The 15,148-nt window shown below is 53.8% G+C and overlaps 5 protein-coding genes across 5 annotated transcripts; 4 read left to right on the top strand and 1 right to left on the bottom strand.

Annotated features, from left to right (window-relative positions):
• Positions 1-4,010: 4,010 nt before the first annotated feature.
• NECHADRAFT_66814 (uncharacterized protein) lies at positions 4,011-5,819 on the top strand. The gene is made up of 3 exons (XM_003046755.1): positions 4,011-4,492; positions 4,541-5,067; positions 5,133-5,819. The coding sequence occupies exons 1-3, from the start codon at positions 4,312-4,314 to the stop codon at positions 5,247-5,249; spliced, it is 825 nt and encodes a 274-aa protein (XP_003046801.1). The 5' UTR covers positions 4,011-4,311; the 3' UTR covers positions 5,250-5,819.
• A 1,460-nt stretch (positions 5,820-7,279) lies between these two features.
• NECHADRAFT_66813 (uncharacterized protein) lies at positions 7,280-8,167 on the top strand. The gene is made up of 3 exons (XM_003046754.1): positions 7,280-7,363; positions 7,421-7,870; positions 7,924-8,167. Exons 1-3 carry the CDS (start codon positions 7,326-7,328, stop codon positions 8,093-8,095), a joined length of 660 nt encoding a protein of 219 aa, XP_003046800.1. The 5' UTR covers positions 7,280-7,325; the 3' UTR covers positions 8,096-8,167.
• Positions 8,168-8,445: 278 nt separating this feature from the next.
• NECHADRAFT_32181 (uncharacterized protein) lies at positions 8,446-9,464 on the top strand (the record flags this gene model as incomplete). Its single annotated transcript, XM_003046753.1, has 3 exons — positions 8,446-8,734; positions 8,780-9,119; positions 9,170-9,464. The coding sequence occupies 3 exons, from the start codon at positions 8,446-8,448 to the stop codon at positions 9,462-9,464; spliced, it is 924 nt and encodes a 307-aa protein (XP_003046799.1).
• A 57-nt stretch (positions 9,465-9,521) lies between these two features.
• NECHADRAFT_58572 (uncharacterized protein) lies at positions 9,522-11,104 on the bottom strand. Its single transcript, XM_003046174.1, has 3 exons — positions 10,647-11,104; positions 9,810-10,591; positions 9,522-9,760 (listed from the first exon to the last, which is right to left on the bottom strand). Exons 1-3 carry the CDS (start codon positions 10,763-10,765, stop codon positions 9,630-9,632), a joined length of 1,032 nt encoding a protein of 343 aa, XP_003046220.1. The 5' UTR covers positions 10,766-11,104; the 3' UTR covers positions 9,522-9,629.
• Positions 11,105-12,756: 1,652 nt separating this feature from the next.
• On the top strand, positions 12,757-13,557 carry NECHADRAFT_32996 (uncharacterized protein; the record flags this gene model as incomplete). Its single annotated transcript, XM_003046752.1, has 2 exons — positions 12,757-13,298; positions 13,389-13,557. 2 exons carry the CDS (start codon positions 12,757-12,759, stop codon positions 13,555-13,557), a joined length of 711 nt encoding a protein of 236 aa, XP_003046798.1.
• Positions 13,558-15,148: the final 1,591 nt, after the last annotated feature.

Below are 15,148 nucleotides of genomic sequence, written 5' to 3'. Positions count from 1 at the left end.
GGATTGACTGGGGGATCCTCGCCAACATGGTGTCGTTACTGGACTCGCTCGCATTCTGTAACAAGGCTTCGCAACGGCCTTCTAGTGTAGTTTGTTTTGTCACATTTCTTGGGCGCTTGTTTCGTCCCTCCTACCGTTCCCCGAAGCGATCGGTCAAGTTGAAGCTGACAAGGATCTCTTGAGGATTATCTTCATGTTCCATTCTCCGACCTCTCTCACTCTCTGCGGACTTTGGACAAAAGCCGCCCCCTCCTTTCGATTATTTGTCGAAATTTGGAATACGCCAAGGACAAAGCGCTCCTCCTCTCCGCCAGGCGCAGGTGCCACGGGCGCAACCCTCCCCACGGTCCGCAGTTTTTGGACTGTTTGATCATGGTGTTTAGTCCGCCGCCCCAGCATGTTAGCATAGGGCTCAAAATGTCGTTCCGTTATGGCTCATAAACTGCATGTCATTCATCTTAATGAGCATTGAGCAAGTCCTTGCGGAGTTGCCGGGGACGCCACCGTCTTCTTTAGTCTGGGCGGCGGCCGACTCTGGCCTCCTCCGTATCGCGGAGCCGGAATCTCCCAGTCTACGGAGCCGGCTTGACAATGGCTTTTTCCACGGCTTCCATCCGTGTTTCCCTCGACTTACACAGCGACAGAGAAAAAAGAGACTTTAGACTGCTGACCAAGAGCAGCGCGTCAATGCAGCCCTTCCAAGTGTAACCGATACCCCAAAATAAGAAAAATAATCAGCGCTTACTCCCTCTACCGCGCTGCGGCATGTTGGGTTGTTGAGCCACCCGGCTCGCTGGAACTCCGTGGAGCTCCGTTTGAAGGGAAACCGGGTCTCTCGGGCAAGGTCAAGGGAAGGGAAGGGAAGGATTTGGATTTGCAAGGCAATGCCCTCGCAAGATCGACGCTGCCAATGTCACCCGCTCGCTTGGTAGCGGGCGATGAGGAATCCATCACTTCTGGGTTAATTGTCATCAAACACCCCGGGTCGCTCGGCTACCTTTGCGTACTGTAGGCTGCGTGTACCGTACCCCATACCATGTCCCCCTCAACGACACGACGCAACGCAACCTAACCTCAATAGCAGTCCGATTAAGGAAAAACACAGGAGCAAGGGTATTTTCTCCGTCCACGGGTACTGAAGCCGTTGGCCTGTCCTGTGCCCCGTGGGAGCAGGGCCCCTTGGGATATTAGGCGAAGCGCCCAAGCAGAGGAGAGGCCAAGAATGGAGCATGGTCGGTTCGAGGGTTAATTACGCGGTCCACGATTAACGGTGGGATTAATACTACGTAGTTTTTTGGTGCAAGTACAGCACATGGATGGGACAAGCAGGCGAAACGTCAATCCGTCAACCGCCGCAGCAAAGAGACAGCACACATCCATTGTAACTAAACCGTTTGGCCGGCGGGCACCCTTGGCGTGTTCCCCCGTCTCCGGCGGATCGAGTCAAACGGAGCGACGCGTCGCCACTTGAAGGTGTTTGAACGGTCGTCCGTCGTTGAGTGGAGGAGGGGCAGGGGTCGGCCGCCATGGCTAAGCGGCGTCTCGAGTCCAAAGCGTGCTCGCTGTCGTCGCGTTCAACTTCGCGCGGGCGCGCTTGTTAAAAAGCTTGGTGGTGAAAGCGGCCGAAATTCCAGTTCTGGAGTGCAACGCTTCTTCGAAAGAGGCGCTACGCTTGTTGATGACAAGTGACAATTGTCGTTCCAAAGGGTCCCCTACCCTCCCACCCCCTTGAGGGATGAATGCTGCATGTAAGCTGCCACGGGAGAGAGCCAAGACTCGACAGAGATGAGCCACGCGGATGGCACTGGGGCCGGTTGGGTGAATCATGGTCGTGTCCCATGCTGTTGGGTGTGGAGGGTGCCAGACGGAAGGATTTGGGACCAGTTGGATTAGGCGCGACGGCAATGGGGACCTCAGACTGGGGCATCATGGCATGATGGTGATGGGATTGCTGTTGTTCATCCGTCTGGGGGCAGCTAAACCCCAACGGTGCGGATAGTCGCCGATGACTCTCTGTTCGCTATCGCCGTGGCCCAGCAGGGCTCTTGGTCAGGCCTGAAGAGCAGCTAGGGAATGGTGTCGTCACACAGCCCTACGAACAAGACGAGCTACTGATCGGCCCGGCCAAAGGTCCCTTCGGGGTCGAACTCGATATCTAAGCCAAGTCTTTCCTACTGCTCGACCGGGAAGGCGGTCCTAGAGGCCAGATGGAAGCCTGGGATGGAGATGATCTGGTTGGCTGTTACTAATTGCCCGTCACGTCGCAAAATGATGTAGGTGGTGGTGAAGTGATTGAAGCAACCATGGCTTTGAAGGACACAGACGATTCCAAAAAAGGTTTCGCAGAGCATCTCAGTCGGTCGGCGCCGGGGAGGCTCGGGAGTGGAGAGCAACAAGGCGAGGCGATGCTCCCTGCCGCTAGAGACGGACGCGGCAATCGACTCGAGCTTGAGCTATTGTGGGCATGGCATAATTAGCCCGCCTCTGGATTCTGCCTTGGAGCTCCCGTCCAATCACCCCGGAACCTGGCTCGCCGACAGGGCGTGAGTTAGCACGAGTCTAGTAGGTCGCCGTTCAAAGGGTCTTCTGTATGCTGCTGGAGCACAGCACAGCGCACCGCAGCACAGCACACTGCTGTAGGTTTCAACGGCGACATGGCATTGCTGGTGGCTTGAAGGCTTGCCTTGACTTGATGCTTCTATTTTGCTTCCGCCTTTTTCGCTGCTGCCGGCGGCTGCGCCTGGGCGTTCACACTCTCTCCACCGTTGATGTTACGTGACGAACGACTCACGGGAGCGACGGCAAACGGATACGCAATCCATACCTACCAGAGGATAGCAGAGTAGAATGAGAGAGAACGTGATGCCCAAAAGTATACGCAACGGTACGTACTCCTCCAGCCAATGTGCACCACAGTACACCGCAGTGCAGCAACGGATTCCAGCCATGACGGTAGAGGTGGTATGCCCTTCCCATCCCATGGATCCCGAAGTTGCATTTGACTCTCTGCCTCGAGCTTTTGAATCCCGCTCTTTTGTGGACACTCCCCTACCGTAGCACAGATAGAGACAGATCAATTGTTAGTTGAACCGCCTTTTCATGGTGAATCCTTTCGACACAAGCTATATCGTTTTGCGAGATTGATCTTGTTTCTTGGTGGGCAAAACGGACACGGACACGGAGTTGGCGCTGGTACAAGTCCAAGTCCGAGTCTTTTGCACGGGCCGGGAGGGCAAATGAGCGGCAGTTTCATGTGGTATTATAGGGCTCGTAGTAATTGTCAATGCTCTTGGAAAACAGACGGATACGGCAAAATGAAGCTCAATGCCTCTCTTCCCTCAGTCTCTCCAGTACTTGGGAATCCGATGCGAAGGGGCCAATGGGATGCCCAAAGACCCCAAATGCGAGACGAATGCGAAGGATGGAAAAGGCGGAGGTACGTACCCTGTTCAGCATTGGGGCTCAGCCAACCTAGTTGTGATGGGATGGGCAGGGAAGGTGCACTCTGTACTCCACCTGTGTAGCACCTTCGCACCTTCCCAGCAGTAACAGCAGCAGCCCTGTGAGGCCAGAGGGGCAGGCAGCGCCAGGCCCAGGGCCCAGGGCCATTTACCCTGCCAGAGGATCCATGTCTCTCTGCCTTTGCCTCCTCCACCTCCCAAAAGGCGGCCACCACCAAGACAAGACACCACACACACACACTCTCGCACTCGCACACGCCCCCTCCCCTCCAGGACCTTTTTTGGTCTGTGGCCGTGCTGGGGGGTGTGCTTCCAATGGTGAGGGCGTGCACCTCCAGGGATTGCGACCACACGCCTCCTGCTGCAGTGCAGTTGCGTTGCTCTACCCAGGCAGTACACAGGAACATGGGCCATGGAGCGCTACATGTCCCCCTCAATCGTCCACGCCCCAGCAGCTCCTTCGTCACTCTCAGCTTGGCCTTGGATCCTGTATATTTAATCTACAGCCTCTTCCCCTCACCAGTCTACCCATTCTCCATCGATCTCCAAGTTCATCACCAGCTTCAAGGTTGCTTGCTTGCTCTTGCTCTTGCTCACTCAACTCAATCATCACTCATCTCTTATATATACCCATCCCCCTCCCAGCCTTGGTCAATTCGCATACAAGGACGGACAGAAAGGGCAGACAGAGAACCAGGCTTCGGCAGACAGAACAGACAGATCAACTACACAGCTCGTCCCAATTGTGCTTAGGGAACTGTCTAAAGCTTCGTCGTTGAACACAGCGACGACCAACACCTCCACGACGTCTCTCTACTTCAACCCCCAGTCTTCAACTCCAACACACACAATGTCCGTCTTCATGTCACAACCCGCCTACGCCTACGCGGCAGCTCCTCCACCTCCCAGACAGTACTCGGGAACCAGCAGTGCCTTCAGCGCCTCTGCCAACCCCGATGAGGACTGGACCAAGATCTCTGACCTTGCTGAGCGCCGTCGCATTCAGAACCGTATTGCTCAGCGCAACTACCGTAAGTCTCGAGTCTGATGCTCTCACAGCTTCAACTAACACCCCGCAGGCAAGAAGCTCAAGCGCCGTCTCGAAGACCTCGAGCGCCGCGCCGGTTCTTCTGACGATGCCGACTCGGACAAGCAGCCCCAGAAGACGACAAAGTCGAAGCGATCGCCCTCCAAGCCTCAAAAGTCGCAACCCACCCAGGCCAAGCCCGTGGTTGCTCAGGGCCAGTTCACTCCTCCCATGGAGCCAACTGACGATCTCTTCTTCCCCGGCACCTACGACGACCGGGCCCGCTCCAACAGCCCTCCTCAGTTCACATACTCGACCTACCCAGCTCCCGATGAGATCCTCCTCGCTCCCTACGGCTCGGCCCAGTCCTACCCTGCCATGACCACGGCCGACGCCTATCCCAACTACCTGACGGCTTCCACCGTTCCCATGACGCTCCCCTCGATGACGCACTTTAGCGACGCCATCAAGAGGGAGTCGTACTCCAGCGACGACGGCCTCGCGCCTTACATGGCTTACAGCTACATGCCTCCCATGGACTTCAACGCCCCAAGCCCCTACGATCAGTCCAACCCTCATGTGAGTTACGCCAGTCAAATGCCCCGCGGGGCTGCTCGAGATCCACGTTGCTGATGGGGTTCCAGACTCCTCCGCTCTCGCACACGTTCGACCATTCGGCCAACTGTTCAGAGGCCGGCTTCGACTATCCCACCACTCCTCTGTCCATGCCCGGTTCTCCCGGCATGATGCACCCTCAATAAGTGTCAAGACGGAGTCATGGGACTGGCCTGGCGACCCGGATCAACCGGGAGCCAAAAGCGAATGAATTTGCACTTTACTCTGGCGTTGGGATGAGCCTCACAAGGCATTACAGCATGGCGGGTTTTGATATTTTTGGATTCTTTCACTCTCCACACTCTTCTTCTTCTACCCTTGGGTGCCTTGGCTCATGGCCAGTGGCATCATTCAGGCGATTCACATCGTCTGCCCTCGTTTTTACGCACCAACCATCGAAGGGCTCGACTTGGTTGGCTTGTGACGGCTGCAAAGATGGACGAACGTTATTGATTACTTATCTGGGATGGCGATGGAAAAGAAGATACATGCGGCGTTTATGGCAATCAATCAATGTATGAATTGTACATTTGGATTATGAATGGACGCAATGGGTGGGATTAGGCAGGCAGGCAGGCTGGAGATGAGGGATGGAGGCGACGATGGCGGCTGCAGGGTCGGAAGACCCCGGTCCCTTTTTGTTGAGTAGATATCCGCGAGCCATCGAAACAAACAAATTAGATGAAAGGAGAAATGTGCAACAAGGTACGAATCAGAGTCTGGTTTGAGCAATGGTGTCAATGTGACTGTCTGATGGATGGATGGGAAGGATCTAGGACTTGGGACTTGGGCCATGACCATGGGTCTTGGGTCTTGGGTGTCATGGGCCTCGATCCTACCTAGAATGGGAGATTTGATCCTATGAGGCAGACAACCAAGTCCTATGTGTGTGACAGGGACATTCACTCAACCTGGCCTGATCAAAGACACCAATCTCCTTGTCTTGACGGAGCCAAGAAGGCAGCTGAGAGCCTGGAAACAGCTGAAAAGCTCAAAACAGATAGCGCTCTGCAGAGCCGCCCATGGCTTGAGAAAAGGCGGACAGATGAGAGAGGGGGCTTGCAGAAACCAGGCTGAGGCGTATGCGCTATTGTGCAAAATGCACAAGGACTGTCTAGAACACGCCCGCCCCCCTCCTCCTCCTCGGTCTCGGGTCTTCAGCTGAGGAGGAGGGGGATGTGAAAGTCTGTTGGCGTGCCGTATTGCGTGTACAATATCGGTTTGTATCGTTTTTTTGGGCGGTAAATTCTAAAAGTCCGCTTCTTCTTTCCTTGCAGGGGCTTGGCCCACGTGCTGGGGGTTGGGTTCCAGATGTTGGCGTTGGAGGGTGAAAAGCAGGCTACGGCATAAACGGGCGTCTGTTGTTTTTTCTCTAGTGGCGGACGTGGACGTGGACGTGTACTATGGACAGTACCATTTCACAAGCTGCATGGGAGATCGGGCTCGGCAGTTCAGATATCCGAAGGGATTCGGGATAATAGAGATTGCGACTACGTACGTGCAGTGTAGTGTAGTTAGTCCGGCATGCTCGGATGCGGATGCGGACGCGGACGCGGAGGTTGAATTGACGGCCGTCGTCCGTATGAGCAATGAGACAGGGGTCATGAGGAGAAGATCAGGCTGTGAAAGAGACTTGTAAAAGGGGGGGGTACTGGACTCTACTGTAGCAGAGAGGAAACACATGCTGTCCTTGTCCTTGCAGTAGTTAGTTGGTTTAGTCGTGTAAAAGGGGCTTGCCTTTTGTGAGGACGTGTCGATTGGCTTGCCTCGTCCAGGGATCAGGTCTAGAATTGGATGAGTGTGTTTATCATGGATCCATGCTTGCAGTCAAGTGTTGTAGTAGACTGCTTAGGTGTGAACCTTCTTTTTATAGTTGACACTACCCAACAACGCACACACGATGAAATGAAATGAAAATGATTAGAATGCACATTTCTAAACTTGTATATCATGTGTTGATGAGCTTTAGCTAAAGACCGTCAGTGACTGACTATGCATATAGTGGATATTATGCTCAAACCGTGCTTCTTCTCTTTCCCGTCTTGGCATCGGGAGTTGAGAGTCAATTATGTCATTGGGTCTCGGCATCTCATGAAAAACGAATCTAGATCGACAAGGGTTATTAAACAAGTCTGGGGAATTTTAACTTTTTCATCTTTTTCCAACAGCGGGTAAACAAACAAACACAACGCATCAATTGACTCAATTGACGGTAGAAAAAGATGGTGAACCACTTGACATATCTCTTTGGCGGTGACCAGTGAGTGTCTCACTGAATCTATCGTGAAAAGGCACACATACTGATACCCATCTTCAGCCCCTGGTCTCAGGACCTTTGGACTGCTTCTGACGACCGTGTCCGAGGCGGCTCCAGCATCTCCAACCTAACAATCTGCGATTCGCAGGCCATCTTCCATGGGACCCTCGACACCAAGACTCTCGGCGGCGCTGGTTTCGCCTCTCAGCGTACAAAGGGCGACCTATCCCTTGACCTCTCCCAGACGGAGGGTCTGCAGCTGGACCTAGGCGCGGGCAACTCGGAGCAGACTTTTACTCTTACCGTCAAGGATACGATTCCGGAGAGGAGGGAGGATGGACGCGATGAGGCTGGTGTCAGCTGGGAGGTGGACTTTGAACCGCCTTCTGAGGGAGGAATCATTGTCAAGAAGTGGGATGAGTTTAGGGCTACGTATCGAGGAAGGGATCTTGATGATCCGAAGCCTTTGGACTTGGGAGATGTCAAGAGGATTTCGCTCATGATGCGAAGGTGAGTTTTTTCTTCCTCTGGTATTCTGAGCTTCTTGTGTTGATGTGGTATAGTTTCTTTGACCAACAGGATGGTGATTTCAAGCTCGTCGTCAACTCTATCGCAGCTATTAACAAGACCTGCGATGGAGATGAGAGTGATGATGAGGATTTGAGAAAGCCAGCGAAGCGGGATGAGACGGAGGCGCGTCCTTGGTGGAAGATGCTATTCTGCGGGCTGCTGTAACATGTCCCCGAAGAACATGTGTATTTTTAGTGGTCAACTGCTTCAAAGCTACAAAAATTGACAGCCATCCTCAAGTCGTCGACGTTGTGCATTTCTCACTGGGGATTTAGCGTCCCCCGGCCCTTCCGCGCGTCCCGACCCGGAGCTCGTCCGTTCGGCGCGGGGATCGGAGGGGTGGGCCGGCATCGAGCATCCGGTTCGACTCTATTGCGTCACGACTTTTTCAACATGTACTTGTGAGACAAAGAGAAACCCCCAATCCAGAGCTTATATAGGAGACAACATCCAGTATGTCTTGATCGAGCATCTTGTCGTCTAGTTGAGTTCTTTCATCTTGCAACATCGTCAAAATGCCTTCCCTCCTCCGTGCCCTCCTCCCCCCGGTAACCACCGCCCTCGCCCTCCAAGCAGCAGCCGGTCTCCCCTCCATCGCCGCCAAATCCGATCGAATCTACGACCTAAGCGGCTCCCTCACCTTTCTCGCCGTCGGCGCTCTAAGCCTGTACATGCCGCGCCTGGTTGGACCCGTCATCCCCGGCGTCATCTCCATCCTGCGTGGCCAAGGACCAACGGTTCTGAGGCATGCCGATTGGAGACAGTTGGTGCTTACAGGCGCTGTAGCGATTTGGGCCACGCGATGTAAGCTACTTGACACTATGAAAGATTACAGCTGACACGTGGTAGTGGGATCATACCTCTTTGCTCGAGTTCTTCAGAACGGCCACGACTCACGCTTCGATGAAATCAAGACCTCTCCTCCTAAATTCGCCGGCGCCTTCTTCGGCCAGGCTCTTTGGGTCTCACTCTGCCTGTCGCCCGTCATCCTTCTCAACGCCGTCCCCCCAGCTGTTCTATCCGCCGCGGTGCCTAAGCTTCTGCTCACAGACGTCCTCGGGTTGACAATCTGGGCGGGCGGCTTCGCATGCGAGGTTATCGCTGATCGACAAAAGAGCGCCTGGATGAAGGAAAAGAAGGAGAAGCTTCATGATGAGGATTTCATGACGCGAGGGCTGTTCTCTAAAAGGTATGGATGCTGACAGGAGACTTGGAGGAGGTATTGACTAACACGCGCAGCCAATTCCCCAACTACTTTGGTGAAATCGCCCTCTGGACAGGCATCGCCACTGTCGCCGCTGGTATTCTAGCAAGACAGCCTGTTCAATTGGCTCTCGGCCTCTCAGGCAGTGCGGGCAGCATTCTGACTACCACGGCTCTGTCATATGTCAGCCCTGCCTTTGCGGCGCTGCTGTTGACAAAGGTATCCGGCATCCCATTGAGTGAAGAAAAGTACGACAAGCGATATGGCCATCGCAAGGACTATCAGGAATGGAAGAAGAACACACCCAAGCTCATCCCTAGGTTTTGGTAATGCATCATGAGATTCATCATGTATCATGGCACGGCAAGAATGGTGTCATGACTTGGTCATTAAATGCTCATTTCATTCATGATGTTCGCTTTTTGGTATTTTACTGCTTCCATGATCCCCCCAACCAAACAATTTGTTACATAGCATCGCATAGCAAAGAACACCTTACTTGTGGAAAGACTTGACCCGCTCAATCTCGTCGTAGCTACCCATAAAGATACCGGCTCGGTCGTGGATGTGCTCAGGCACCACCTCGAGCATTCGCTTCATGTTGTTGTCGACAGCCTGGCCACCAGCTAAAGCCGAGTTAGCATATAGAATCACACAAGTTCAATTGACACTAACCATTCTCAAACACAAGAGCCATGGGCGCGCACTCGTACAGGATACGGAGCTTGCCCTTGGGGCTCTTCTTGTCGGCGGGGTAAGCAAAGATACCTCCGTAGAGTAGGGTTCGGTAAGCGTCGGCAACCATGGAACCAATGTAACGCGAGCTGTAGGGCTTGCCGTTGTCCTGGGCCAGCTTGAGTGAGTTGAAATAGCTGATCGTCTTGTCCTCCCAGTACAGGGAGTTACCCTCGTTGACCGAGTAGATGGCACGCGACTTGGGCAGGCGCATGTCGGGGTGCGACAGAATGAACTCGCCGATACCGTTGTCAAGAGTGAAACCGTTGACGGTACCGCCACGCATGGTGATGACCAGCTGGGCCGAGGCACCGTACATGGTGAAACCGGCAGCTAGAAGTTCAGTTCCAGGCTTCAGGATATCCTCCTTGACACCCTTGGAACCGGGAGGAAGCTTGTGAATACCAAAGATGGTGCCGACAGAGACACCAGCGTCCAGGTTGGAAGAACCGTCAATGGGGTCGCAGGCGACAGCATAGTGAGCGTCCTTGGCGTCGCGGAAGTAAATGATCTCGTCCTCCTCCTCAGAGACGAGCAGCGAACACTTGCCTGAGGAGCGCATGGCCTCAATGAAGAGGTCATTGGAGATGACGTCGAGCTTCTTCTGGTCGTCGCCGGTAATGTTGGAGGAACCAGCCAGACCGGTCAGGTTGACGAGGGTGGCGCGTCGGATGTAGTAGGCGATGGACTTGAAAGAGAACTGGAGGGCGTGGCAAAGCAGGCTGAAAGGCGGTTGTCAGTTTGTTATCATGAAAGCCGAGGTAAGCAGCATCATACGTAAAGTCACCAGTAGCCTCAGGGTGCTTGGCCTGCTCCTCAGTGAGGAAGCGAGTGAGGGTCACAATGTTTGTGTTGACCTTCTCGGACTCGTGCATCTTGTTACCGTTGGCGGCCATTGTGTCTGATTTTGGGGGTGTAGGATGTGGAATGAAGGAGAGGGGAAGAAGAGAAAGGACAAGAGCTTAAGCCGAACACACAAGGTTTAAGCCGTCAAGTAACAGCAACAGCAGAGACAATGGCTTATGAGGGTCGTCTGAGGGTATCGCGAAGCGGAAAAGGGAGATGAAAGAAGAAGATCAGGAGAAGATGAAGCGGAGGGAGGAGGTAGAAGAAGCAAGTCGGACGAGAGAAGTCCGGAACCGAAGACCGAGCTCTTATGAGCAAGCAACCGCGTCCGTCCGCGACTTCACGACGGGATGACGATGATACGCCGGCCATCGACGGGCGCTCTACCCTGACAACGGCGAGCGGCGACGAGGTCTCGTGGGGAATTGCACCAACCGCAGGGCAGCAAACAGAGCTCTCGCGGCTCCATGGGGGCGTCGTATCGGGTTCACAGCCCTGCGTGACCCGGCAATGTAGTTGCGGGCTACGGCTGCGGGTGGTACGCAGCGAGTTTCAGCGTCCTCAGCGAGGCCTCGGCGAATCTCAGCGCGGTCCCAAGTCCCGAGACGCGGGTCGATTGGGGTACAATTGGGTCATTGCCGGCCGAGGGGAAGCGGCGCAAGAGGATTTCCCGGGGCACTCCAATCTCCAGCCTCCAATGCCCCTCCATCAGAGTATTCAAGACGTAAAGGGACGCTACGGGAGCCGGTTTCTCCCCACATCTTGAGTAATTGGCGTGCCTGCCACCTCTCCGCGTCGGTGGAGAGGAGGGGGCATTCGGCTGCTTGCTCTCCCCAAAGGGATCATGGCATTGAGTCTTGACCAGTGAATGAGGACTTTTGATAAAGTCACCGCCACAGCATCCGGCCAATTCCCGCCATCATGATTTCTGCTCCCCTACCGGTGGGGGTGGCACGTTCAGATTTCGAGATTGAGCGGGGTGAAGATCCCTGTGGCTGCTCCCAAACCTTCCTCGGAAGAGATTGGGCGGGCGGCGGCTGTCAGATGTCGTGAGGTGAGATCCCGAGGTGAAGAAAGCGGGGACCCAAGGTTTGGGGGTTGATGCCTTGCCATTGAGCACTTGCTGCCTGAGGCTTTTAACTCAGCTCCCTATATCACGTGTAACCCCCGCAGTGGCCTTCCCTTCTTCTCCCTTCGCTCCTCATCCCAATTAGGAAACCCTTCACGGGGCACCGGCTCCGGGTTAAAGGTTATCCGGACAGCCGGGGGGTCTTGAGACAACCAGAATGCAAGGAACGGACAGAGTCCGAAGAGCATGAGAAAGGCGCCAAAAGCGCAACGGGCCCCATCCTGTGCTCTCCTCTCACTGGGTTGAAGCCTGCTCTCAAACAGGAACCAGACCGAGCCTCGGGCACTTGCCGTAGCGATCAATCTCTTTTTTTTCCCCAGACCGAAACGACCTTGTTATGGATATTTTTTTTTTTGCGGGGACGGAAAATGGAAACCAAGATGACGATAGGGAGCTTTGTCGTCTGCCCCCTTTTTCTGCTGCCAAAGCTGAACCTGGGCTTAGCTGGATTAAGTACCTATTCTGGCAGCAGAAGCACAGATAGGAGCCGTTGGAGAGAGCCGAGTCAAGCTTGTGCTTTGTGTTGCTGCCCCTCAAGCTTAAAAGCTGCCCTCCCGCTCACGGGGGCGGACCTCGGCATGTGAAGCCCGTTTTCCGGAGCTCGGTCAAGTCTCCGATTTTGCTCCATCTCCACGCCGCGCACGTCTTATTGAATCCATTCCCATTTCCCCAGCTTTTTTTAATAGCATCGACTTGGAACTGTCATCATCATTCTCCATCAGCCAATCCATCTCCATCTCGCCCTGTTTCATCACTAATTGCTGGCTCCTCACTGGTGAAGAGCAAAACCCCGGCCTTGGTCATCGCCGAATATTGATTGCTGCTGCTGTACAACCTCTGAGCTTTCGCATCACCATCAACTCTTGATACGACACGTGCTGTAACTCCCATCGATCTTCTATCACCGCAACCATGGTCGCCGACGCCCTCATCTACCACCCGACGGTCGCGCACTACCTGCGCTACATGGCCACAACCCTCGGTCGCGACAAGCTCATGCGCGTCCTGCAGTACTTTGCCCGCTTCTACGCCTGGTACCTCCTCCGCACCAACGGCACCCCGGACAAGATCGCCCCCTGGAACACCCTCAAGAAGCAGTTCGGCCTCATGCGCAAGGTGTTCCGTGCTGGCAAGTTTGTTGAGCACTTCAAGGCTGCCGCCACCGCAAGCGACGCCAAGTCCATGGACCCCGTCCTGCGCTACACCTCGGTCGGTCGCCAGCTGGGTTATGCCGGTTACCTGACTTGTGATGCCGCTACTATTCCTGACGCTGTCGGCTTCCGCAAGTGGGATCACGCCAAGCGCTTCCAGAAGGAGGCCTACCGATTCTGGGCCATCGGTATCATGTTCAGCATCGTTGGTCAGCTGTATACTCTGCGCCAGCTGAGTGTGCGAGCATCCAAGGTGGATCTGAAGGAGGGCGAGGGTGTTGTCGAGAGCAAGACCATCACCATGTAAGTTGACGTCCACTCCCTTGCGCTCGCCTATCTGATCATGCGCGCTTGTTACCTCATCATCATGATACATTTACTAACACATGCCAGTGAGCGCGCCGCCGCCAAGAAGCAGCTCTTCTGCGACCTTTGCGATATCTGCGTTCCCGTCTCCGGTCTCGGCTGGGTCGGCTTCCTGGACGACGGCATCGTCGGTCTGACCGGTACCCTTAGCAGTCTTATCGGTGTCTACGGCCAGTGGAAGAAGACGGCGGCTTAATTTGCCGTCCATATCCGTCCTTAATCAACCTCCATATTGGAGATCACCATATATACACCCACATACCCGCACCCGCCGTCCTCTTATCAGCCACTATTCGCGAATCACGCCATCGCCATCCTAACATGGGAGTTCAGAGTTTCTTTCTTTAATTGTATACTATGGGAAGGGCACCACGGGAGCAACTGATGGCGCCAAGCTCGAGCATCCTTTCTACTTTGTGCGATAGATCCAGGTCCTTTTTGGAAACATAAAATCAACTTGTTTGGTCTTGTTCATTTACTTTAAGCAGTGGCCGTGGTCTGTTGCTAGTATCTTAGCTCTGGCTACTGTTCCCTGTGACTTGCGATGAGATTGTCCCTTGCCGCCAAATACGGAACAGCATTGCACCTTGAATCCGTGCTATCCATACACGAGGTTGACGCACTCTGTGCTACTTTCTTTCAGACGACTTTCTGGCCGCGCCAGTCGAGGCTCACTGTGTTTGCTCCTCGCGTCCGCCCTCCATCGCATGCCCTATCTAAAGGTTAGTAGCTAAGCCAGGATGAAGAGCCCGAGTTGCTGTATCCGTAATTCATTATCTTGTAGGACAGTAAACAGCGAGCCAAGGCTGTAATAACCCCAACGAGATAGACGAGGTATATAAGGAGCGCTATTCAACCCAGGATAGTATCAGTTTAATTAGCATTGTTATTGCATCCTCCCTCTTCGTTTTAGGCATCAGGCTTTAAACAGGGATAGCAAACCGGTACTCATGAATAGCTTGTATACCAACCTTTACCACCCCAGGATACAGTTGTTTTCCGCTGATGATAGCCAAGTGCAGGTCTCTCTGCCCACATCGGTCACAATATCGAGTCTTCTCATTGCCAAAGAGCCAACAAGCAAGCCGTATGCTCACTCTATGTTTCATCTGTGGGTAACAAATAGTTTGGGGACGGGTATTAATAGTCCCGTCACCCTCTACTTGACCCCCACCAAAATACACCTCTCGCTTGCTATTTCTCGCGGCCATGCACAACAACGCATTCAACGCTCCCAAGACGCCGTTTCAATTTAGACCAAAGCCCCCACGTTGTAAGCACTATATCCCGCCCCTAGAGAAGGTATCCAAATTAAAGACCCCAATCTTCTACGAACGCCGTGGGGGATACTATTCGAAACAATACTACAACGTTGACTCTATCCCACCCAAGCTTAGAAATGCAGTTATCAACATATTCTAGCTTTATAATCACTTCAATGACCAGTCTCCGGCGGGATATGAAATGGCTCAGTTTTGTAATAGTAAAAAAACACTCATGAAAGGATCACTAAACAATGCCGACTGCCTCCTTTCAAAAAGAGTCATGATGGAAGCAGGGGTGGGTGATTTTTATTTTTTCATGTGGAGCATCGGCGGGGCCGCGGGGTACCTTTCATCGGACGGATAGATCCTGCTTTTCTTATCAGCATGCAGCAGCAACTGATTGATATCGGGATGGATCAAAAGAAATTCACAAACAGGAGGCTCTTGCTCCATTCTTTTATGTGATGTGCCATTGCCTTGCCTCTTTGTGAATACTAATTAGGTAAAGACAAGTCAAGGATG

This window comes from Fusarium vanettenii (assembly GCF_000151355.1).
Source record: "Fusarium vanettenii 77-13-4 chromosome 2 genomic scaffold NECHAsca_18_chr2_1_0, whole genome shotgun sequence".
In the NCBI taxonomy this organism is placed as follows: Eukaryota; Fungi; Ascomycota; class Sordariomycetes; order Hypocreales; family Nectriaceae; genus Fusarium; species Fusarium vanettenii.
The sequence above is the reverse complement of the archived record's forward strand: the minus strand, read 5'-3'. Positions and strand labels throughout refer to the sequence as shown.

Excerpts from the sequence above, each read along its gene's own strand:
- NECHADRAFT_66814 (XM_003046755.1), top strand. The coding sequence starts at position 4,312 with ATGTCCGTCTTCATGTCACAACCCGCCTACGCCTACGCGGCAGCTCCT. Across the intron at positions 4,493-4,540 it reads TATTGCTCAGCGCAACTACC|GCAAGAAGCTCAAGCGCCGT; the intron begins GTAAGTCTCGAG and ends AACACCCCGCAG. Across the intron at positions 5,068-5,132 it reads ACGATCAGTCCAACCCTCAT|ACTCCTCCGCTCTCGCACAC; the intron begins GTGAGTTACGCC and ends ATGGGGTTCCAG.
- NECHADRAFT_66813 (XM_003046754.1), top strand. The coding sequence starts at position 7,326 with ATGGTGAACCACTTGACATATCTCTTTGGCGGTGACCA. Across the intron at positions 7,364-7,420 it reads TATCTCTTTGGCGGTGACCA|CCCCTGGTCTCAGGACCTTT; the intron begins GTGAGTGTCTCA and ends ACCCATCTTCAG. Across the intron at positions 7,871-7,923 it reads ATTTCGCTCATGATGCGAAG|TTTCTTTGACCAACAGGATG; the intron begins GTGAGTTTTTTC and ends GATGTGGTATAG.
- NECHADRAFT_58572 (XM_003046174.1), bottom strand. The coding sequence starts at position 10,765 with ATGGCCGCCAACGGTAACAAGATGCACGAGTCCGAGAAGGTCAACACA. Across the intron at positions 10,592-10,646 it reads GAGGCTACTGGTGACTTTAC|CCTGCTTTGCCACGCCCTCC; the intron begins GTATGATGCTGC and ends ACCGCCTTTCAG. Across the intron at positions 9,761-9,809 it reads GGCTCTTGTGTTTGAGAATG|CTGGTGGCCAGGCTGTCGAC; the intron begins GTTAGTGTCAAT and ends ACTCGGCTTTAG.